The sequence below is a fragment of the Aspergillus terreus genome, genomic scaffold, assembly GCF_000149615.1.
Source record: "Aspergillus terreus NIH2624 scaffold_15 genomic scaffold, whole genome shotgun sequence".
Classification (NCBI taxonomy): domain Eukaryota; kingdom Fungi; phylum Ascomycota; class Eurotiomycetes; order Eurotiales; family Aspergillaceae; genus Aspergillus; species Aspergillus terreus.
This window is the reverse complement of record NT_165938.1, coordinates 281434-298766: the sequence shown is the minus strand read 5'-3', so window position 1 is coordinate 298766 and position 17333 is coordinate 281434. Positions and strand designations below refer to the sequence as shown.

At 53.1% G+C, this 17333-nt stretch overlaps 5 protein-coding genes across 5 annotated transcripts; 2 read left to right on the top strand and 3 right to left on the bottom strand.

The window, feature by feature from the left end:
• Nucleotides 1–142: 142 nt before the first annotated feature.
• Nucleotides 143–948, top strand: ATEG_09590 (60S ribosomal protein eL34; the record flags this gene model as incomplete). The annotated part of the gene is made up of 4 exons (XM_001218211.1): nt 143–166; nt 238–251; nt 411–534; nt 760–948. The coding sequence occupies 4 exons, from the start codon at nt 143–145 to the stop codon at nt 946–948; spliced, it is 351 nt and encodes a 116-aa protein (XP_001218212.1).
• Nucleotides 949–4904: 3956 nt separating this feature from the next.
• On the bottom strand, nt 4905–6336 carry ATEG_09589 (forkhead box transcription factor; the record flags this gene model as incomplete). Its single annotated transcript, XM_001218210.1, has 2 exons — nt 4905–5495; nt 5590–6336. The coding sequence occupies 2 exons, from the start codon at nt 6334–6336 to the stop codon at nt 4905–4907; spliced, it is 1338 nt and encodes a 445-aa protein (XP_001218211.1).
• A 1872-nt stretch (nt 6337–8208) lies between these two features.
• ATEG_09588 (uncharacterized protein) lies at nt 8209–9962 on the bottom strand (the record flags this gene model as incomplete). The annotated part of the gene is made up of 3 exons (XM_001218209.1): nt 8209–8853; nt 8906–9379; nt 9447–9962. The coding sequence occupies 3 exons, from the start codon at nt 9960–9962 to the stop codon at nt 8209–8211; spliced, it is 1635 nt and encodes a 544-aa protein (XP_001218210.1).
• A 347-nt stretch (nt 9963–10309) lies between these two features.
• ATEG_09587 (uncharacterized protein) lies at nt 10310–11884 on the top strand (the record flags this gene model as incomplete). The annotated part of the gene is made up of 3 exons (XM_001218208.1): nt 10310–11212; nt 11268–11670; nt 11832–11884. The coding sequence occupies 3 exons, from the start codon at nt 10310–10312 to the stop codon at nt 11882–11884; spliced, it is 1359 nt and encodes a 452-aa protein (XP_001218209.1).
• A 419-nt stretch (nt 11885–12303) lies between these two features.
• ATEG_09586 (WD repeat protein) lies at nt 12304–16573 on the bottom strand (the record flags this gene model as incomplete). The annotated part of the gene is made up of 3 exons (XM_001218207.1): nt 12304–14822; nt 14859–16135; nt 16353–16573. 3 exons carry the CDS (start codon nt 16571–16573, stop codon nt 12304–12306), a joined length of 4017 nt encoding a protein of 1338 aa, XP_001218208.1.
• Between the last annotated feature and the right edge of the window lie 760 nt (nt 16574–17333).

Genomic DNA, 17333 nt, shown 5'->3' with positions numbered 1-17333 from the left:
CGCTAGCGCGGCCTCCCAGGGCTCCGAGCGAAACCCACACAAATCCAGAGCACCGCAAAGAATTCGAGTTAATCGACGACCACGACGACGCCCGCCGCCCATCACTTCTTGACCACCGACGCAGAGGTTCAAGACAATCAAAATGGCGAACAACAGACTTCAATACGTGAGTGCAATCGATTTCTTCGACAGAAATGAATGGATGAGACTAACGTTCGAATTTTTCTCTTGCTACAGCGCCGCCGGAACCCGTACGTTGGAAATCCCCTTCCCTAGCCCTCCATCACCCTCTATTCTGTCGCTGCGATCGAACAAAATCTCGTCCGATTTTTGCTGCAGTTTGCGATAGACGGTCTTTCAAAATCACCCGATTCATGGACCCGATATTGATGGGAATTTTCGTTCTATAGGTACAACACGCGGTCCAACAAGGTTCGCATCATCAAGACCCCTGGTGGTGAGCTCCGGTACCTGCACATCAAGAAGCAGGGCACTGCCCCCAAGTGCGGTGACTGCGGCATCAAGCTCCCCGGTGTGAGTACTCCCGAGTGATTTCCTCCAGTTTTTGTGTGGGTTTGTGCGAGGGTCCAAGAAGAATGTGCGACTCGACATGGACTTGTTCTCGGACGAGCGAGATGGCGGGGACGAGATAGCATACCAGAGCAAGGCCTACGACAACGCATCTTTCTTCACCCTCACCTCTATCCACGCGTATCTCGATGATCTCGAACAAATGACTGATGGCTCGCCACGATCTAGGTCCCCGCTCTGCGTCCCCGCGAGTACGCCCAGATCTCTCGCCCCAAGAAGAACGTCAGCCGTGCCTACGGTGGTTCCCGCTGCGCTGGCTGCGTCAAGGACCGCATCGTTCGTGCTTTCCTGATCGAGGAGCAGAAGATCGTCAAGAAGGTCCTCAAGGAGTCTCAGGAGAAGGCCGGAAAGCGCTAAACGGATAACTATTCTGCTCGGTGTTTTTGTGTCTTTAAGTGGGAGCGAAATGCAAAAATAAAATTCGGCTGGGTATGGCTCTTTTAGAGTAAAGGGACCAGACAGGCGGCCCCCGACAAGACGTCGTGGCTACTGAATGAAATTCTTCATGACTCAGTGTTCAATAATAGGGCCAGGCCTATCCTTTGACTGGAATAATTCATGACTTTGATAAATGTAGTTGTCACGGTCCGTTCGGTGTCAGTATACATGCGAACTATAGTGCTCATGCGACTAGCCCTTCCTTCCGACCTGAATACTCACTGGATTAACAAAGTACGGTCGTCTATCTAACCTAGTATCCGGACAGGATGGCCCTTGTGGCTTCGCATATCCTTGTCTTCACCACCAGAACACCCGTGCGACCAACCCGACCCAGACTCCCTCAACCCGGAGCAGTATGAAGTCAATCAAGATGGGCACGAAAGGAAGGAAAAAAGACGCAGGGTGCAACAATTGTCCGGGGAGGACCGGATCCCAAGGATGTCCGTTGCGAACAGAACTGACAGCCAGCACACTGCACCGGGGGAAATCCAGGCCGGTCCCTATCCCACCTACACGAAACCAGGTTCGCATCTCACCTGGGGTGTACGTACGCAGGACGACGGGCCCTGCGCAACGACATACTCCGCGTACCTGGTTACCTGGGTGGCGATAGAGGTGCCAGATGCAGCGCATCGACCGTTCGGTAGAGAATTGGCGGCTAGATGAAGAGGCTTCATGCACCATCTGTAACTCCTGTCATACTTCGGCAGCAGGGCGGAGGGGTCTGGTACCTTGCTCTGCCGGTAGATACCAGCGAGCAGACCCAGTCGATGGGATTTTGCAGTGGAGGGTCAGGTACCGAAGGGTCGCGGGCGTGGCGACTGTTCCTGCGTGCGCATCGTCAAGTATACCAGGGACTGCAGTTCTCCGAGAACGGAACGGACAAGTCTCAAGGAGTAGTCTTGTCCGATATTTCGCACAGGGTTTTCGAAGCGGATACTTCCAAGGCATCAGGAAGAGTAATGGCGGAGAGGTGCTGCTGATGGAATGCACATGAGCTTGACACGCTGGACGAGGGCTGGTCCGCTTCGATCAGGAACTTAGCCACCGGCAAATAGAACAAGGCTCCATTGTCTAATGCTTTCGTCAGGCTTGTCGGATCCTTCAGCTATACTCCGTACTCACCAAGCAATCAATCCGAAATTCTTTTTTTTTTATTTTTATTTTTATTTTTTTTTTTTTTTTTTTTTTTTACTCCCGGTATTGCAAGGGCCCTCCCAAGGGGCACCGTCAAAAGTACCTCGATAGGTGTACGACTCCAGCCTGGCATCGTATCTCGCACAAGCGGTGAAGACTTCGCCTCACACACAGCATGCTCAGACAGCCTGTCGATCGAGAGCACCACACCAAGGATATCAACGCCCTCCGGACGATCACCCGACGTGGTACTATCTCTAGCGGCTGATTTTCGGACAGACCGTATGAAACTGGATCGCACCGGAATCCTGCCATCCATCCGAAGAAGCAATCAGCGTGTGGATGGCGGGGCGAGGATCACAGAGTGCCTATAAGGTCCGCTGTGTGGCGGCGCGCTCACGTTCCAGTCCTTCCAACTGGGGGCTCACGAAGTACCAGGCGCCTTGGGAGCTTGAAGGCAACCAGGAGGCAGCGAGCCATCTAGCTGAGTGTGAAATCCGAAGTGGAGTGGAGGCAATAGACCCCCCAGATCGTGTGCAGACATCCCTACGTACATCCATGCAGCTCTACACTCAAGTTGAGACAATGGGGATGGCAGCGTGCATCTCCGCCCGCGACGGTCGAGATGGCGCCGCTTACGAGAGAGGCCCTTCTACACACCCAATTCCACGGTAATGGCCATTGTACGGGGCTTGGCCGAGTTTCAGATGCGGTCAAGTAACCCAGCATATGTCGAGTGACCGCAGCGAAAAGTGCTGAGGTTGGACGGTTATCTCGGCAGGGACGTGCACCGGGGAGAAGTCAAGACCGATCAACAGCAACAGCCGATAAACTCAGACGCACATTGACCGCCGCCGCATCATCTTAGACGTTCGGCACGGCCCGTTGGAGACCGGCTGGTGGACAACATGGTACCTTTGACTAGGTGCCGTCTTGTTGTACCGATCTGTGGCAACGTTTGAGAGGATGCGTCCGCTGCAGAAAGTATGCGCGAAAGGGGTGTAAGGCCCTGGTAGGTACCCAAGCAGAGACTAACTCGCGAGAGAAAGCAAAAACAAGTAAACATGAAGGATGACGGCAATGATCAAATACAGTAATCCGTACATGGGCATGTGCCGCACGAGGATCCAAAGCATGTACTCCATAAGCGCTGCCGGGGAGTCTCGGAGACCGTAAACTCCACTTGCGGTACCTTTGTCAGAAGCGAGTCGAGCACGCGATCTATAATTAGTTCAAAATTGCTCATCCAGGGAAACCTCCAGCAGATGTATCCATTCGAGGAAGTGTAGCCCCAGTGAGAGGAGGGAGGTATACGGAGTTTGCACTAGGAGTCTCCATCCGATATGGTAACGATTTTCGTCAATCCTCTGCAAAAGCCTCGCACGTTCGATCCGGCGAATACTCAATGTCATACTGACATATTGGTATGCAGGAAGCGACTCCGCCGCCGGCCGGAGGCGATCTCATTGGTGTTGGTGGCGTTCTGTCGATGCGCCTCTCGACTTGACAGCAGACTGCCATTACGACGCCGACAAGCTTGGCTGCATGCCTAGGCGCTGCTAACTGTCCATGCTACAAAGCTGATGGTAACATCGGTGGGAATGCCGGTCCAATGGACTCATGGGGTTCGTTCGTCGTCTCTACTAGCCAGAGTGATTTTCCCCATAGTGACCAATGTCCTAGCGTCGGCCGCTCGGCATCTGCTCGGGGTTCTCTCGTCAGAACGAATCAGACAGATCGACAATAGAAAAAATAATGACTGAACAATGTAGGAAGACTAGTGGGTTCGTTGTCGCTTCACTCATCGGTAAGCCAACCTTGGAAACGTCGTGCAGTGGTGGAGATTATCCCGACACATCCAGATATCACGAGCGTCTTCTCTTCCCCACCAGGCCAGAGGGCATGGTAGAGCCAGAAATGCTAGGGACGGCAGGTTTTTCCGCCGAATAGCAAACCGCTGTTCACATCATCACACTGGAGACATTGATAGATCTCGTTGCTTGGGCATCACATCCCCCCGGCCTCTTGGCCTCAAGTCGAATCGCGGCTGCCCTAATCAGGTAAGAGCATGAAAGCTGCTGCTGCTGCTTCTGCTGCTGCTGCGGGACATGCCGTGCATCTGTCAGTTCCTCGATGCAGGTCCTCTCATCGGGTCTGGATCGGCCTCGACTGGCGCCTAGTGGATCCGATTGGCGCCAGGGTCGCGGTGTTTCTACATCAAGATAGGATGTTTCAATAGTAAGGCACAGTATGATAGTACGGGCGTAGTATTGTACGGGGTCAGGCGCAGGATATGGCACTTCCTCAGCCCGTTCCCTCAGAGTAATGTCAACCGACCGTGGCAGATTCTGCTGGGGTTGTGTTGAACCAAGTAATCAAGGTCTTCCATGGTCTGCAGAAACAGGCCACGCATCTCCATTGTCCTTCATTCATGCATGTGTAGCCAAAGGAGGTGGGTAATATAAAGAAAACTGATACGTAAAGCACCCATCGGAGTTCAGAAGAATTAAGGAAGGAAAATAGAAAACACCAATTTCATGACGCCACACACCTTTTGGAGCCCTGACCCAGGCCATATGGAGAACACCCTCGTGTCCCAAAGGAAATTAAAACGCAATAGTCGGGGGGAAAAGATACCCAAGGAGAAGAAGGAAAAAAGCAAAGAAACCGAAAATCTGACCAGCTGAGAAAGCCTCGTCTCGACCACCAGCCGACGAATGATTATGTTTCTCACTCTACACCCCGAAATGGACTTCCGATGCGATTTCGGGGCCTTTCACCACCCCTTGTGGAGGAAATGGTTGGATTCCGTTCCATCCCAAGAACCCTGTATCCAACGCTAGACAGTCCGGTCCCGACCCCGCCATGTCACAGAAGATAGGAGTGCAGGGAGGGTCAGCACAGCCAACGACGCTGCCCAAATCAAAGGATCCATCCGGCGTGCGAGTCAGCGGCGTCGCCGATCCAGCGGGCACATGGTACATGGCGGGAGTTGTCATTGAGGATGTGTGCCGGTACTGGCCGTAAACGTCCTTGGGTGGTCGTCGCTGGCATGACAGTCGTTGACGGTAACGCTCCTTTCGAAGGTCCTCATGGCTTAGATTCCCTCGAAATTTGGCCGTGAACTTGGCCGCCTTGCCCCCCTTAGCCCCGGATCGTTGGCGCTGAGGGGCTGGGGCTTCTGAACCGAGCGCTTTCTTGTAGTTGGCCTGTTTCCTATAACGAGTCGTAGACTGGATACCCTTTTCCACGGCCTCGTCCGTCAGGCGCCAAAAATTGACTGCTTTTTTGCCCGGGGTGGATTCCTCTCGGACAGCCTCAAATCCCTGTAAATCGATGTATCGAGTCAGAACCGGATTCCACAGCCCAGCAAGAAGCTAATCGCAAGAATGAAGTCAAAAGAAGATAGGGGATGCCTACCGCATTCATTGATAGGTTGTGACGGATACTGTTTTGCCACCCCTTCGAGTTGCGATCTTTCCCTTTGGCAGTGTTTTTCTCAAACCAGCTGTAGATCCCCTGGAGTGGTAATTTCATGCCAGGAGCAGAGATCAGGGCTCGGTAGATGAGGAGAGAGTATGGAGGATCCCCGTTGCTATCCTCTTCGGTGTCGTCGGAGCTCGACCGTCTATCATCGCAGCCCATCGCGGGTGTAAGTGTCGTGGAACTGTGAGTACCCTGTCTTGAAAGAGGGTACGATGGAGAAGGACTAGCTGAAGATGGTGCAATTGGGTTCGTTGCCGGATAAGTTGGTTTGGTACCGTCGGAGAAGTGGTGATGAGCCCCCGATGCTGGCACAGAAGCGTAGGAGGGGTCGTGCCGTGCATCACACGAAGCGCTTCCCTCTGAGTCCCACGTCCAGTCTGGACAATTCTTAGGCTCGTTCAGGCGTCGTAGCCCTGGTTTGAATTGACCCGAACCAGACGTTGCCAAAGATGAGGACCAGTCGTCATTGTAGGAGGGGAACAGACGGGGGACCTCCGCAGGCATTGGCCCCGTAGGCGAGTGCGACGGACTGAATGCGTATCCTTGAATGGCTTCAGCATGCCATGGGTTCTGGGCTGGTGTCACAACCCCTTGGTTGTTGGAACTGGAACTCGTCCACTTTTCGATGGTAGAACAGGGATTCGTATGGGGAGAGGGAGCTTCTAGACGAGTGCCACCCATCATGGCAGAGGATGACCCTGATTGACTGGAGATATAAGGATGGAGCGTCCCTTTTCCGGGTAAAATGTTTCCAGAATACAAAGTGTGAGAGGGCAAAAAGCGGTCCATCTTTGAAGAGGCCAGCTCGATTTCGACTGGTCTGCTTGTGGTCTCTCGGAAAAACCAGGAAGATCTTGAGGGGGAGATACCGTAGCGAATGGGACGGTGGAATTGAGTCAGTGAATAGAAGACATAGCTATGTCAAGGTGAAGAACGAGAGAGAGGAGAAGTTCAGCCAGTGACGAAGAAACCGGGTTTGGATATAGGTACTGAGGGGCTGAAGTACAGCCACAGATACCCCGATCCAAATAATTCCAGAAGAAAAGATAAAATAAAATATAAATGAATAAATAAATAAAAAGAAAAATGAATTCGATTAAAAATTTAGGATAATAAAATTAAAACCGAAGGTAAGACGTGTGACCATTCAGGTCAGAGAGCTGCAAAAGACGCGGCAAGGCGAGCTCTGCCAGCGCATAAGGCAATGGTTCTTCGCTGCAAATACCCAGCACCATGCATCCGCAGACGCTAAATACCAAGGAGGATGCCAAAAAAGAAAAGATCGGAAAGAAAGGAAAGAACTAAGTACGATCCAAGGGGACTAGAACTGGAAAGAAAGGCAAAGGCCCATCGAGAGCGTCCCAAGGACGAAAAAAGAAACGCAAGTCAACATGATCCGAAAAAGCACTAGCCTCCATCATATGCTCCGGGGATGTAGCCGCCGCGACAGTCTGCTGCTTCTTTCATCTGGGCCTACGGCGGTGGCACCGAGAATTCCCCATGGTACAAGGGCGCCAAGGATATCACAGAGCCTATGTAGCGGGTGGATCTGGTGTGACAACCCTGCAATGGAAGTACTTGATGCCTGACAATAATGCTGACACAGCCGGAATGGACAAGTAGTTAGCCGGCAACTTGCAGTAGGCCATCAATTTTTCGCACTATCGCATTGACCACAGCCGAAGGCCCGGAGGCAGGTGCTTCTGGAACTGGCATTCTGCCATAATCGATGGTCGTTGCAGCTATCGTGCAGAGGTTGAAGCCATCTTCCGCTTCCCCGGCCAGCCGGAACCCTTGAGACAATCTGCAGGTGGCGTTGTGGCACCAAAGCCGCTTCATCGCAGCGTCTCCCGCCCCTTAATTCCGTCCAAAACATGTCCACTGACCGGGGGGGAGAGCTGAGTCGTAAGCTCCATTCCATCCCCGCTGTCTCACGTGATGAAGATGTAAGATTCTGTATCGATGATGGTGGCGCGCATCTCGCGAGGCCGGTGGTTATAGAGCTCATTAAGGAGATGAGGGTGGTTCAAATAGGGTGTTGGGGTGTAGATAAGCATTCTGTCACCCACACGTGGGAGGTCCTGACATGATCTGCGCGCCTAAAAGTTAAAGCCGCATTGATATAGGCAGAAATATTGTGCAACGGTATGATACGTCTCAGTGCGTCTCAGTGCGTCTCAGTGCATCTCAGTGTGGTTGATATACCTAGTATATGCTGCGATTCGCGCAATCCAATACTGAAGCCGGTGGTTGATACTTCCAGTCCAATCAGACGCGCCGATGCAGGTCCATCTCGCCGACCACGCTTAGACCCGACGCCCTACAGTAGCGTATGCAATGGACATGAAACGACGGAGCGCATGGAAAGATGTTCAACAGACGATCATATTTCTAGCCTCAACTCTACTTCCGGTAGTATACCTGCAAACGATTAGCATCGCGGCTCTCTTTACGAAATCCGAGGCTTGACTTACACGTTTGAACTGAAAATGCAGTTGGAGAATGCCCTGCGAAGACCGATTAGTCTGTGGCTCATTGCACCATTGAGCGGACTCAACAAGACGTCCATACCTTGTCGAACGTGCTCTTGAACCCTCTCTCCCTTTTAGCACTGTAATCCCACTCTTTGTCCACAATTCGAAATGCAATGTCCTCATACGGTGGTCCAGCCATGAATCGAATGAGACATGTATCCTCCTCTCCTGCAGCTGCAAACGACTGTCCGCGCTTTCGCCCATGCTCACGCTCTATGCGATATGTTGGGGCCTTTGTTTTGTCGATAAGGTCAGGATAGAAGATATTGAACTTGTACCCTTGCACAACTTTCGGCGGTGGGTTGTCGTGGTCATAATGTGTCTGGTTGTACTTATTCCATTCGTAGCCCATCTGGACACGGTTGAAGTATCGGGGCTTCCGTGGCCGGTATTTGCTTGCCCATTGAGGCCGCGAGGCAGTACTCACGGCTTCTTCGCCGGTGAAAATTTCTTCGTTCTCACTCACTCCTCGCGCAAGTTCCCGTTCATAGAGGGCCTTTGTTGCCTGAGAGAAGTCTTCATTTGGTATCGCTGAGAAGCGGGTAGACGCAGTTGCCACGGGCGCGTTCGATGCTTGATTCAGTGGAGCAGCGGAAGACTTTTCCACCTGTCGTTGACGGATGGGAACAAAGCCCATCTTCAGGATCTTTTGGCGATCGCGGGCCTGATAGAGTTGTCAGTAGAACTAAACATCATGCGGGAGCGAAACAACCCACCACCTGGTTCAAGAAAGCCGCCTCATCCACTACCTCTAGGACCTTGTCCTCCGGCCGAATTTGCAACATCGGATCAGGATCAAGGCCCTTGAATTCCTTCTGATTGATGATCGGCCCCCCAGTACTCGTCTGTGCCACCGGGGCAAGAGGAGCAAGCTTGGCACGTACAGACTCCGCTTCCTCACGTTGTTGCTGGCGCAGTCCTCGAACCCGCTCATCAATAACTGCCTGGTAGACCTTCTTCAGCTTTGCACGGGCCTTCCACACTGTCAGGCTGCGCAGGAGCTCCTCCCAATAATCCGTATCGATCGGCTCGTTCGAATCCAACTTCTTCCTAACCTGTACTTCCAGGGTCTGGAGTTGTTCGTAGGTCTTCGGGCTCAAAAGCTTGTTAATGTCCGCCGCGACCGAACTAAGCGCGCGTCCCTCGGGGGCCGTAATCTTCTGGCGGTCTCGACAAATCACCTTCATAGTCTGTAGCAAACACAGTCCCAGGTTAGTCTCCCCACGTGGCGTAACTAGTTGGAAGTCCAAAACATACCTTCCAGAAATCTCGGTTCTGCGAGTTGGTTTCCAGGCTCAGGAATGTATCAATGTCCTTCTCCAGATCCGACAGCTGGCTCGGCGAAAGGCCCTCAAACACCCCATCCGGGTCGACGATGTCCAGCTCCGAGTCCGCAATCTCATCATCGAGCGGGTTTCTCGTAGGGTCGATCACCCGCAGAGTGACGGTGAGCCAGTCGATCGGCTTCGCCCGCCCTTCTTTGACTCTGATCTCGGCCTTCTTTTTCGCCTGCTTGAGCACAAAGATGTCCTCTTGCGCCACCCACTCGCGCACCTGCTCATCTTCCTGCAGCTGGTTCAGTCGCACCTGGTCCTTCATGTTCCATCCCTGCGACTGCACTGACCTCCCCCTTCCATCGCTTTCGCCTCTGCGGCCATCGTACGGCGAGTTCCTCTCGTCGTGTCTGCGGGGAAGCTTCTGCGGTTGACGCGACGACGGGGATCGCGATCGGCTTCGCTTCGAACTCGTGCGGTCGGGAATTCGCGCCGACATTTCCTGGAGTCTTGACAGAAGTCTCCCTCGGCAAATGAATATCGCGTGAATGTGGGAAGGGGTTGGATTCGGGGTGGGAAAAGCCGGTGAGATGTGGATGAATTCTTGTCTTACTGGAGATCGAACGGTCTGGGTTACGCGCCAAGAGCGGGAAGGTCGGGCGGGACCGCGGCAAAGTTGCCCGAACGGGGAGCATCCAGGTATCTATGCGCTGAGCTCTCCGCTTCCGCCTAAGTTCAGCCTTTGGCTGTGATGACAGATCCTCTGCACTACACACAGGCAGCCAACTACTTAACGTAGTCGTTTCACTTCTCTCAGCATCATCTCCTCTTGATGGGTTGCCCAAGATGTCTGCACCCTGGAAAAAGTTACATCTGTCAAGGGCAACCGGCTCACCTCCTCTTCTCTACAAATATATCTCTACATCCACCAGCTATGAGCTCTACGTGACAGACCTGACTAACATCTGGTCCGAACACATGAGCCGTCAGGCTATCTTGAAGAGAGCCGACAAAGACGATGCCACAATTGACCCCAGCGAAGATCCAGAGCAGTTCGGACTCCTATTACAAAAGATCAGTGATGCGCTGCAGCACGCGCCTGGAAGTAGCACTACTTTACATCATAGAAGCTCAGGCTCACTGGAGTTGACCACCTCCATCAAACTACCTGCTCCGCTCGAACCGCTCAGGTGGACTTTGTATCTGAGCAAAGAACAGCCATCTTCCACCACCGCGCATCTCCTTCTCCCCTTGATCGAGGCAGAAGTAGACCGGGAGTCCCGCCAGAAGACACTGATCGACCAACTGCACAAGAAAGACTGGATTCTCGCAAAATTATTCGACAAGATCGAAGCAGTCGGCATTGATTTAAGCACGATATTCCCCGGCATATCTGGCTTGCGCTCTAGTCGAAAGGGCACCACCCTGGCACAAGCGGCCAAATACATCAAAGGTGTTGCGCCTTTCGACGAACAGGCTTGGCTTAATGAAGCCAGTAAATCGTCTCCAGGCGTAGACCTTGCTTCTAACATACTTGCGGAAATCTCTGGCACTGGGGGCACAGAGTCGACGGGGAAGCTCCATCCGCCACCAGACGCGTGGTGGGAAGAAATCTCGACAATCGAGGATCATGCTGATCGCTCATCTCCGCCCCAAAGAGAGACGCCAAAACCACAACCTAAGGTCTCCAACGATGATCTCGAGATGGAAACCGATTCCGGAGGAGAAACAGACGACGATGAGTTTCAGGTACGACCCCGTCTTTACATACCACACTCTGCCAATGATACTGAACAATTTCTAGCGCCAAGAGACGCCACCAAGACTCAAACGCCCTCAAGCTACCAGGGAGAAATCTCCAGTTCCCACAGAGAAAAACCAAGGGACAGATGATGAGCCCGTCGAGAAATCACCGCTCCCTGAGCGACAGAAACCGCCATCAAAACCGCCTAAAAGCCTCGGTGTGATTGGGGGTAAAAAGCAGCTCCATCAAGCACCACCGAAGTCACCTCCTGCCCCAGAACGGGATGTCACAACAAAGAAGTCATCACAAACGCATGATCAAAATGACCTCTTAACGGACGAAGACAAAACCGATTCCGGTTCCGATGGGCGGGCAGCCTCGCCTTCACCACCAGCGACCCCCAAGCATAAGGAACAGGCTCAGAAGCCATCAGTAAAGCCGCATGGGCTAGGGGTGATTGGTGGTAAGAAGAAGAAAGAAGCGAATCCGGCCCCAGCTCAATCGACGTCTCCCACGTCGTTGGAGGACGAGCCAAGAGGATCATCTACCGAGAAGTCTCCTTTACCGGCAACGAGAACAAAACGTGCTGGTAAACTGGGTGTCATAGGTGGCAAAGCCTCCAAGGTCACCACCGATACAGTTCCCCTTCGAAAGCCATCGCCACCTCGAAGGGCTGAAGAAGACACTGAAATGAGCGAGACAGCGAAGGCCAAGCCCGAGCCAGCAAAACCACCGTCTGTCGAAAAAGAAACACGGCAAACGCAGGAGGAACCCAAGAAAGAGGAGACGGAACAAGAAAGAGCAGACCGCAGACGCGAGGAATTGAAGAGACAACTTGAAGCGAAGGCGAAGGCGCCCGCAAAGAAAAAGCGCAAGTTCTAATCTTCACGACTGCACTGTTATTTTTCGGTGATATATCCCTTGGACAGTTACTGGATTGGTTTGGGTATTCATCACATTAAGTCGTTCATAATGTACATATCTACTGGTATCAAACATAATGTAAAGCAAATTGCCAGTGGATATTATCCATGGCATGGTGCTCCCAAGATCTGGCCATATTGGGAGGCATGAAAGCAAAGAATGTCCCCTCGTCTCAACCACTCAATCCACTGCCCCCTCCGATACTAGTCCTGGTGGAGGTGCGACGTCTACCTTGTTCACTAGGAGTCACGAGCCGCACCTTTTTGGGAGACATCAGAGCGGACGGATTGCTGCCGCCAGTGGTCACACCCCCCAATGCACCAGTACCCAACATCCCTCGAACCTTTTCGACTGCTTTGCTCTCCCCTTTGGCCCAGGTGTCGCGTTTGACGAAACCCACGCCAGCTCTTCGACTCGCAGAATCACGCTTCTTGGACTCTTCCAGGAGCACGGCGCGATTGTGCTCACGACGTGGGCCTGGTCCACAGTCGTGCATGCAGCCTGGGGTGGCGCAACCGCCCTCACTGACCGTGGTATCGTTCAACCATGTTTGCATGCAGGCCAGATGCCCTCCGTGGCCGCATCCTTGGCACCAGGTCCACAGAGTAGACCCCTTTGGCCGGGGAGAGTGGTAGGGACCCAGGTATTGCTCCTCGAGTTGTTGCAGTTCAGACGAAAGCATCGGCTCCGTCTTTAACGACGAGCGAGATGAGGACAGTGGTAGCGAGACAGCCTCTGAATCCAGCTCCTGTGGTGACGGTAAGGAGAGGTTAGACTGTTCAGCAACCCATTCCGGAGGTGGTTCAAGGCTCATGCAGATTGCGCAAGGTTCTTGGGGCGTGTTGCAGCGGTGGCAGCGCCTGTTGTCGTGAATTGGGTTATCATAAGGTCGTTTGCATGTAAAGCAGAACACATTCATCGTTGTGTCAACTTGGGCGTATTCGTAGACCGCTGGGTAGGACGGGGCACAGAGAAGACGGAGCTCGGCAGCTTCAATATACATAGACTGGCGTATGAGATGCTCGTTGTAGGACTTGAATATCAATTCGCACTCCTCGTTCGGAAGAATCTTTTCACAATCCTCAAAAAGCGTTCGTAGTTTCTGCAGCAGATGAGCAGCCGACTGGATATCAACATTGGTGCTGCTGTGGTAATGCTGTATTGCTTCTTTCAATAGGACCCCGGCGCTCCAAGGCTTGTATCCTGTCTCATTAAGACTCATCGGGATGACAACATCGGCGAGGCCTTGCTCTAACTCAGATAGAACCTGATGTGCTGGACCGGGAGTACTCGTGTATTGATCGGCTGCCAACTCCTCGTCCTTCTGGCGAAGAACTTCTAGGGGACTCGATTCCATCACCAATAGGAAAGGACTGGAAGGCCGTTCCAGATGGAAGTGATTAGTATCCGGGACCGGTCCGTCAAGAGTCTCGTTGCCCTGCAGTTCTTCGTCAAGGACAGAACCGGATTTACCGGATTCCATGACCGAGTCACTCCGAGCTCGAGGTATGGTTTGGTTGGGTGTTTCACTTGTATTGATGTCTGGTTCCTTGGTTGGATCGGCGTTCTCATCAACATCATACAATTTTGCCGAAGAGAACGAGGTGCCCATTGATTTTGAAGGGTGAGAGCTCTCAGTAGATGCTGAGAACATAGGAAAGCTTTCCGACGACTCGTGACGCTGGAAGCCCGGGGGCCCGGTAGACTCCGCGTGAGACTCAAGCGACAGGACTTTTTTCGGGAACGACTTGTAGTCACGGAGAGCGGCCCTCTTATCTTCCATCTTTTGATCATATTCGTCCTCCTCGGGTATGGAACGGTCCCGACCACGCCAATCCGTCCGTCTGCCAATTTCTCGTGGGGCCGACCTTTGGTCCTCCAAGGCATTGGGGACGGATCCATGTATTGACTCAGATGGAGCACTGTCGACCATGGACCGTGCTTCACTGGCATTTGATTGACTGCGCTCAAGTTGAATGATGGGTCGCGGTTCGATATCCGACATTGATGACCAGTCATTAGAATTCATGGTGCCCTGGTTTGAACTCAAGATTGATGGCGGGAGGGGTTGAATATCTTGTTCGTTAAGAGACGACATGTGTGAGTTGGAACTATCCGAAGACCCGAGAGGAGAATCAGGTAAAGGACGTGCAAGAGGCGTAGTCATGCTCGATGTAGGCTCAGTGTCCGAGAGGGATGGCCTGGTTGCTTTGGTCTCCATGACGCCTTTAAAGAAGTGATTCCTCATCTTATCATGCTTTCCATCCTCCGAGATCCGTGTCCTTTCGGTGCTCGGGCCCTCTTTCGACGTTTTCTTTTTGAGGCCGCGAGAACGCTTTTCCCCAGATCGCCGCTCCTCCCGAGCCTTCACTTGGAGTTCTTGTATGACCGCAAACTTGACGATTCGCCAGGTCTGTGCCAGTTTGGCCAGCGACATATCCTCAGCACACTCGGCATTCTGCCCTAACGACTCGAGCAAGGAGGGCAAGGGGTCGGTAAACATGAGATTAAGGTCGTCAAGTAACGGGGCATAATGACGAGCCAGATATTGGAACACGTCTCTGCTCATCGTCGCCCCAGGGATGCTCCCGGTAATACCAATCTGGTGAGGTCCGGGAGACCTAACTTTGGACATCACTTTCTCTAGGGAGAGCACAGAGTTGGAATCTGAAAGCCCCGGCGGTGTACTTCCTAGAGATTTCGATGGCCGAACGCTAGCCGACTTACTACGGTGATGGTGGATGGGGACGAATGAAGGCTCGTCAAGAAAGTCGTCAACCGGACTCTGACTCAGCGCTTCACCGCTACTGCTTTCCTCCTCTTGGTGGCCTATAAATTCAGTGGCGCTGAGACCCAGGGTACTCCGTCTGGGGCGCTTCTGGACAAAAGCAACCACCTCACCACTTGGACTCCAGGCGACTGAGCACGTTGGCCGTTGATTGACTACCTGCGGGGCATAACGGATATCGGTTTGGGTGAATACACCGGCTTCCCCCGCCGTCCACAGCAGGTCCTTCGAGTGCCACAGCAAATCTGCCGCGCGGGAGTCGTACCGATCAAATTCTCTAAAGGGAATATGAGGTCGGCGGAGATCCCACAGGTGAATTCTGGGGTCTTCTTTGTCGTAAGATGTCACGAGCTGGGTCGACTGCCAATCCCCGAAGCTCTCCGGCTCTTTTGCCCATGACGGCGGGCGCCAGCGTACATTCATCACCGCCTGGGGGGTGCGGAACTGGAACGTCGGCTTTTGCCTCCGGTCGGTAATTGAACTATCCCAGACCTTGACTTGTCGGTCGGTGCCGCCGCTCACAAGGTGCGTCCCGTCAGGATGCCAGTCAATGGAGTAGCACGGCCGGTCATGTGCGGTCACCCGTAGCATAGGAGCACTAGGGTTGCGGTAATCCCAAATGTGGACGGTACCGCTGTCGGTAGCAGTTGCAAAGACCACCCCGTCCTTGGGAGACCACCTGATATCGCGGACAGCATCACTATTGCCGTTATACAAGTGCTTACTTCCCGATACCGGAACTCCACGCCCTGTGGAGGGCACGCGCAAGTCCCACATCCGGACGGTCGAGTCCTGACTTCCGGACAAGAGGTATGTTGGCATAAAAGGGTTAAACGCCAGTCGGTGAACCTGACGGCTGTGCCCCATGAAGCGGCAATATTCCAAACCTGTCCGGTGAAGATCATAGAGCACGATGCGGCCGTTAGCCACCGCAGTGGCGATGATCTGGTCATAGACGCCATGTGACCACTTCACATCGCGGACCATCAGCTGTTCTTTGTGCCGCGCGGAAGGTCCATTTGCGATGTGATGCGTAGACGAATAACTAATAATCGCATTGCGCAGGTTGAATTCCTCGGACGAATGATCCGGCGAGACACGAATGGTTTTGAGGATTTCTTTGCCCCCGACTACTGCATGTGTCCGCTGAGGGGAAATATCCAACGCAGCTATGGGAATCCCCGTTTTATGGGTGACTGTTTGGGATTCCCCGGGTCTAAATGGTGGTTGTTAGAATGACGCCTTGAACCTGCCACGGAAGGGATGGGAGATTGCATATTATGGAGGTATGAAACAAACAATCATCCGTCGAATGAGAGGGAGCAAGAAGTGGCTGAGATAACAACTAGAGAAACCACACTAGGCCGTAGAAGGAGAGGGAGAAAGGAAGGGGGGGTGGGGAGAGACTATACAATGATCTGGATCTATTATACCGGGGACCAGCAGGTGAGTCTGCACGAGCGCCGCCTGACGTCTGCGGGCTGGGGGGTCTGGACCCTGAAAAGAAGGGCTGTGCAAATCTGGCTAGAGCACTGGCCGCCCGGTTGGAATACTTGGCCTGTTGCACAGGAGCTGGAGGGGGAGGAGGGGGGGCTGGCGAAGAGCTGTTGCTGCCGCTGCCACCGCGAGTGGGCAGTCGCGAGAACTCGGACATGATTTCAATAACAGAGGTCGCGCGTCCTACCACGACTTAGGTTGATGAGAGTTGGGGTCCATGTTCAGCGACCAAACATCTGCGGAACGGTTCAGAAAGGGGGAACGAAGCGACGGTAAGGGACGATATGAGGGACCAACTGGTTGAGAGAGATGGGAATGGGAACCTTGCTTTCGGATGGGATGCGAGGACGTTGTGTTGCTGCAGATTGCATTGATAGATTAGTCAGCGTGGGGGGGAACAACGGTGCATAAAAATCGACCGCGATGGTTGATGGAGTGGTTGATGGAGAGGGAGAAAATGGTGATGACGAGACCAACGTGGATAAGAATAGAGTGGCGAGAACGCGTGACTGATTAGCTGGAGGGACGGTCACCCATCGGTAACGATTTCAGGTAACCGGTATTTTCGACCTGTCCAGCTGATGGACCTCGAAGTATCCTCGAGGCCCAATGACACCAGCAAACATCCCGGTGTACAATGGGTTGATAATTTTCGGATTGTTGTTTGGTGCGGTTTGGCTGGACGGATGCAGGTAAACGCTGTCTCCAAATGAACTGCCCGGAAAGAGAGCAACGTTCCCTTAGCAGATGGCATGCATGGATCCATGCGTCGAGGGAAAGGCGGTGTGTGTAGGACAGCTGTATACGTAGTAGGTAGTTTTGCAAAATAATCGTGATGTTCAAGTAGGTAAATTAACAGTGCAATCAGATAAAAGGGCCGGGAGTAGAGACAGCGTCTATCCTTCCCCCTATTCTAT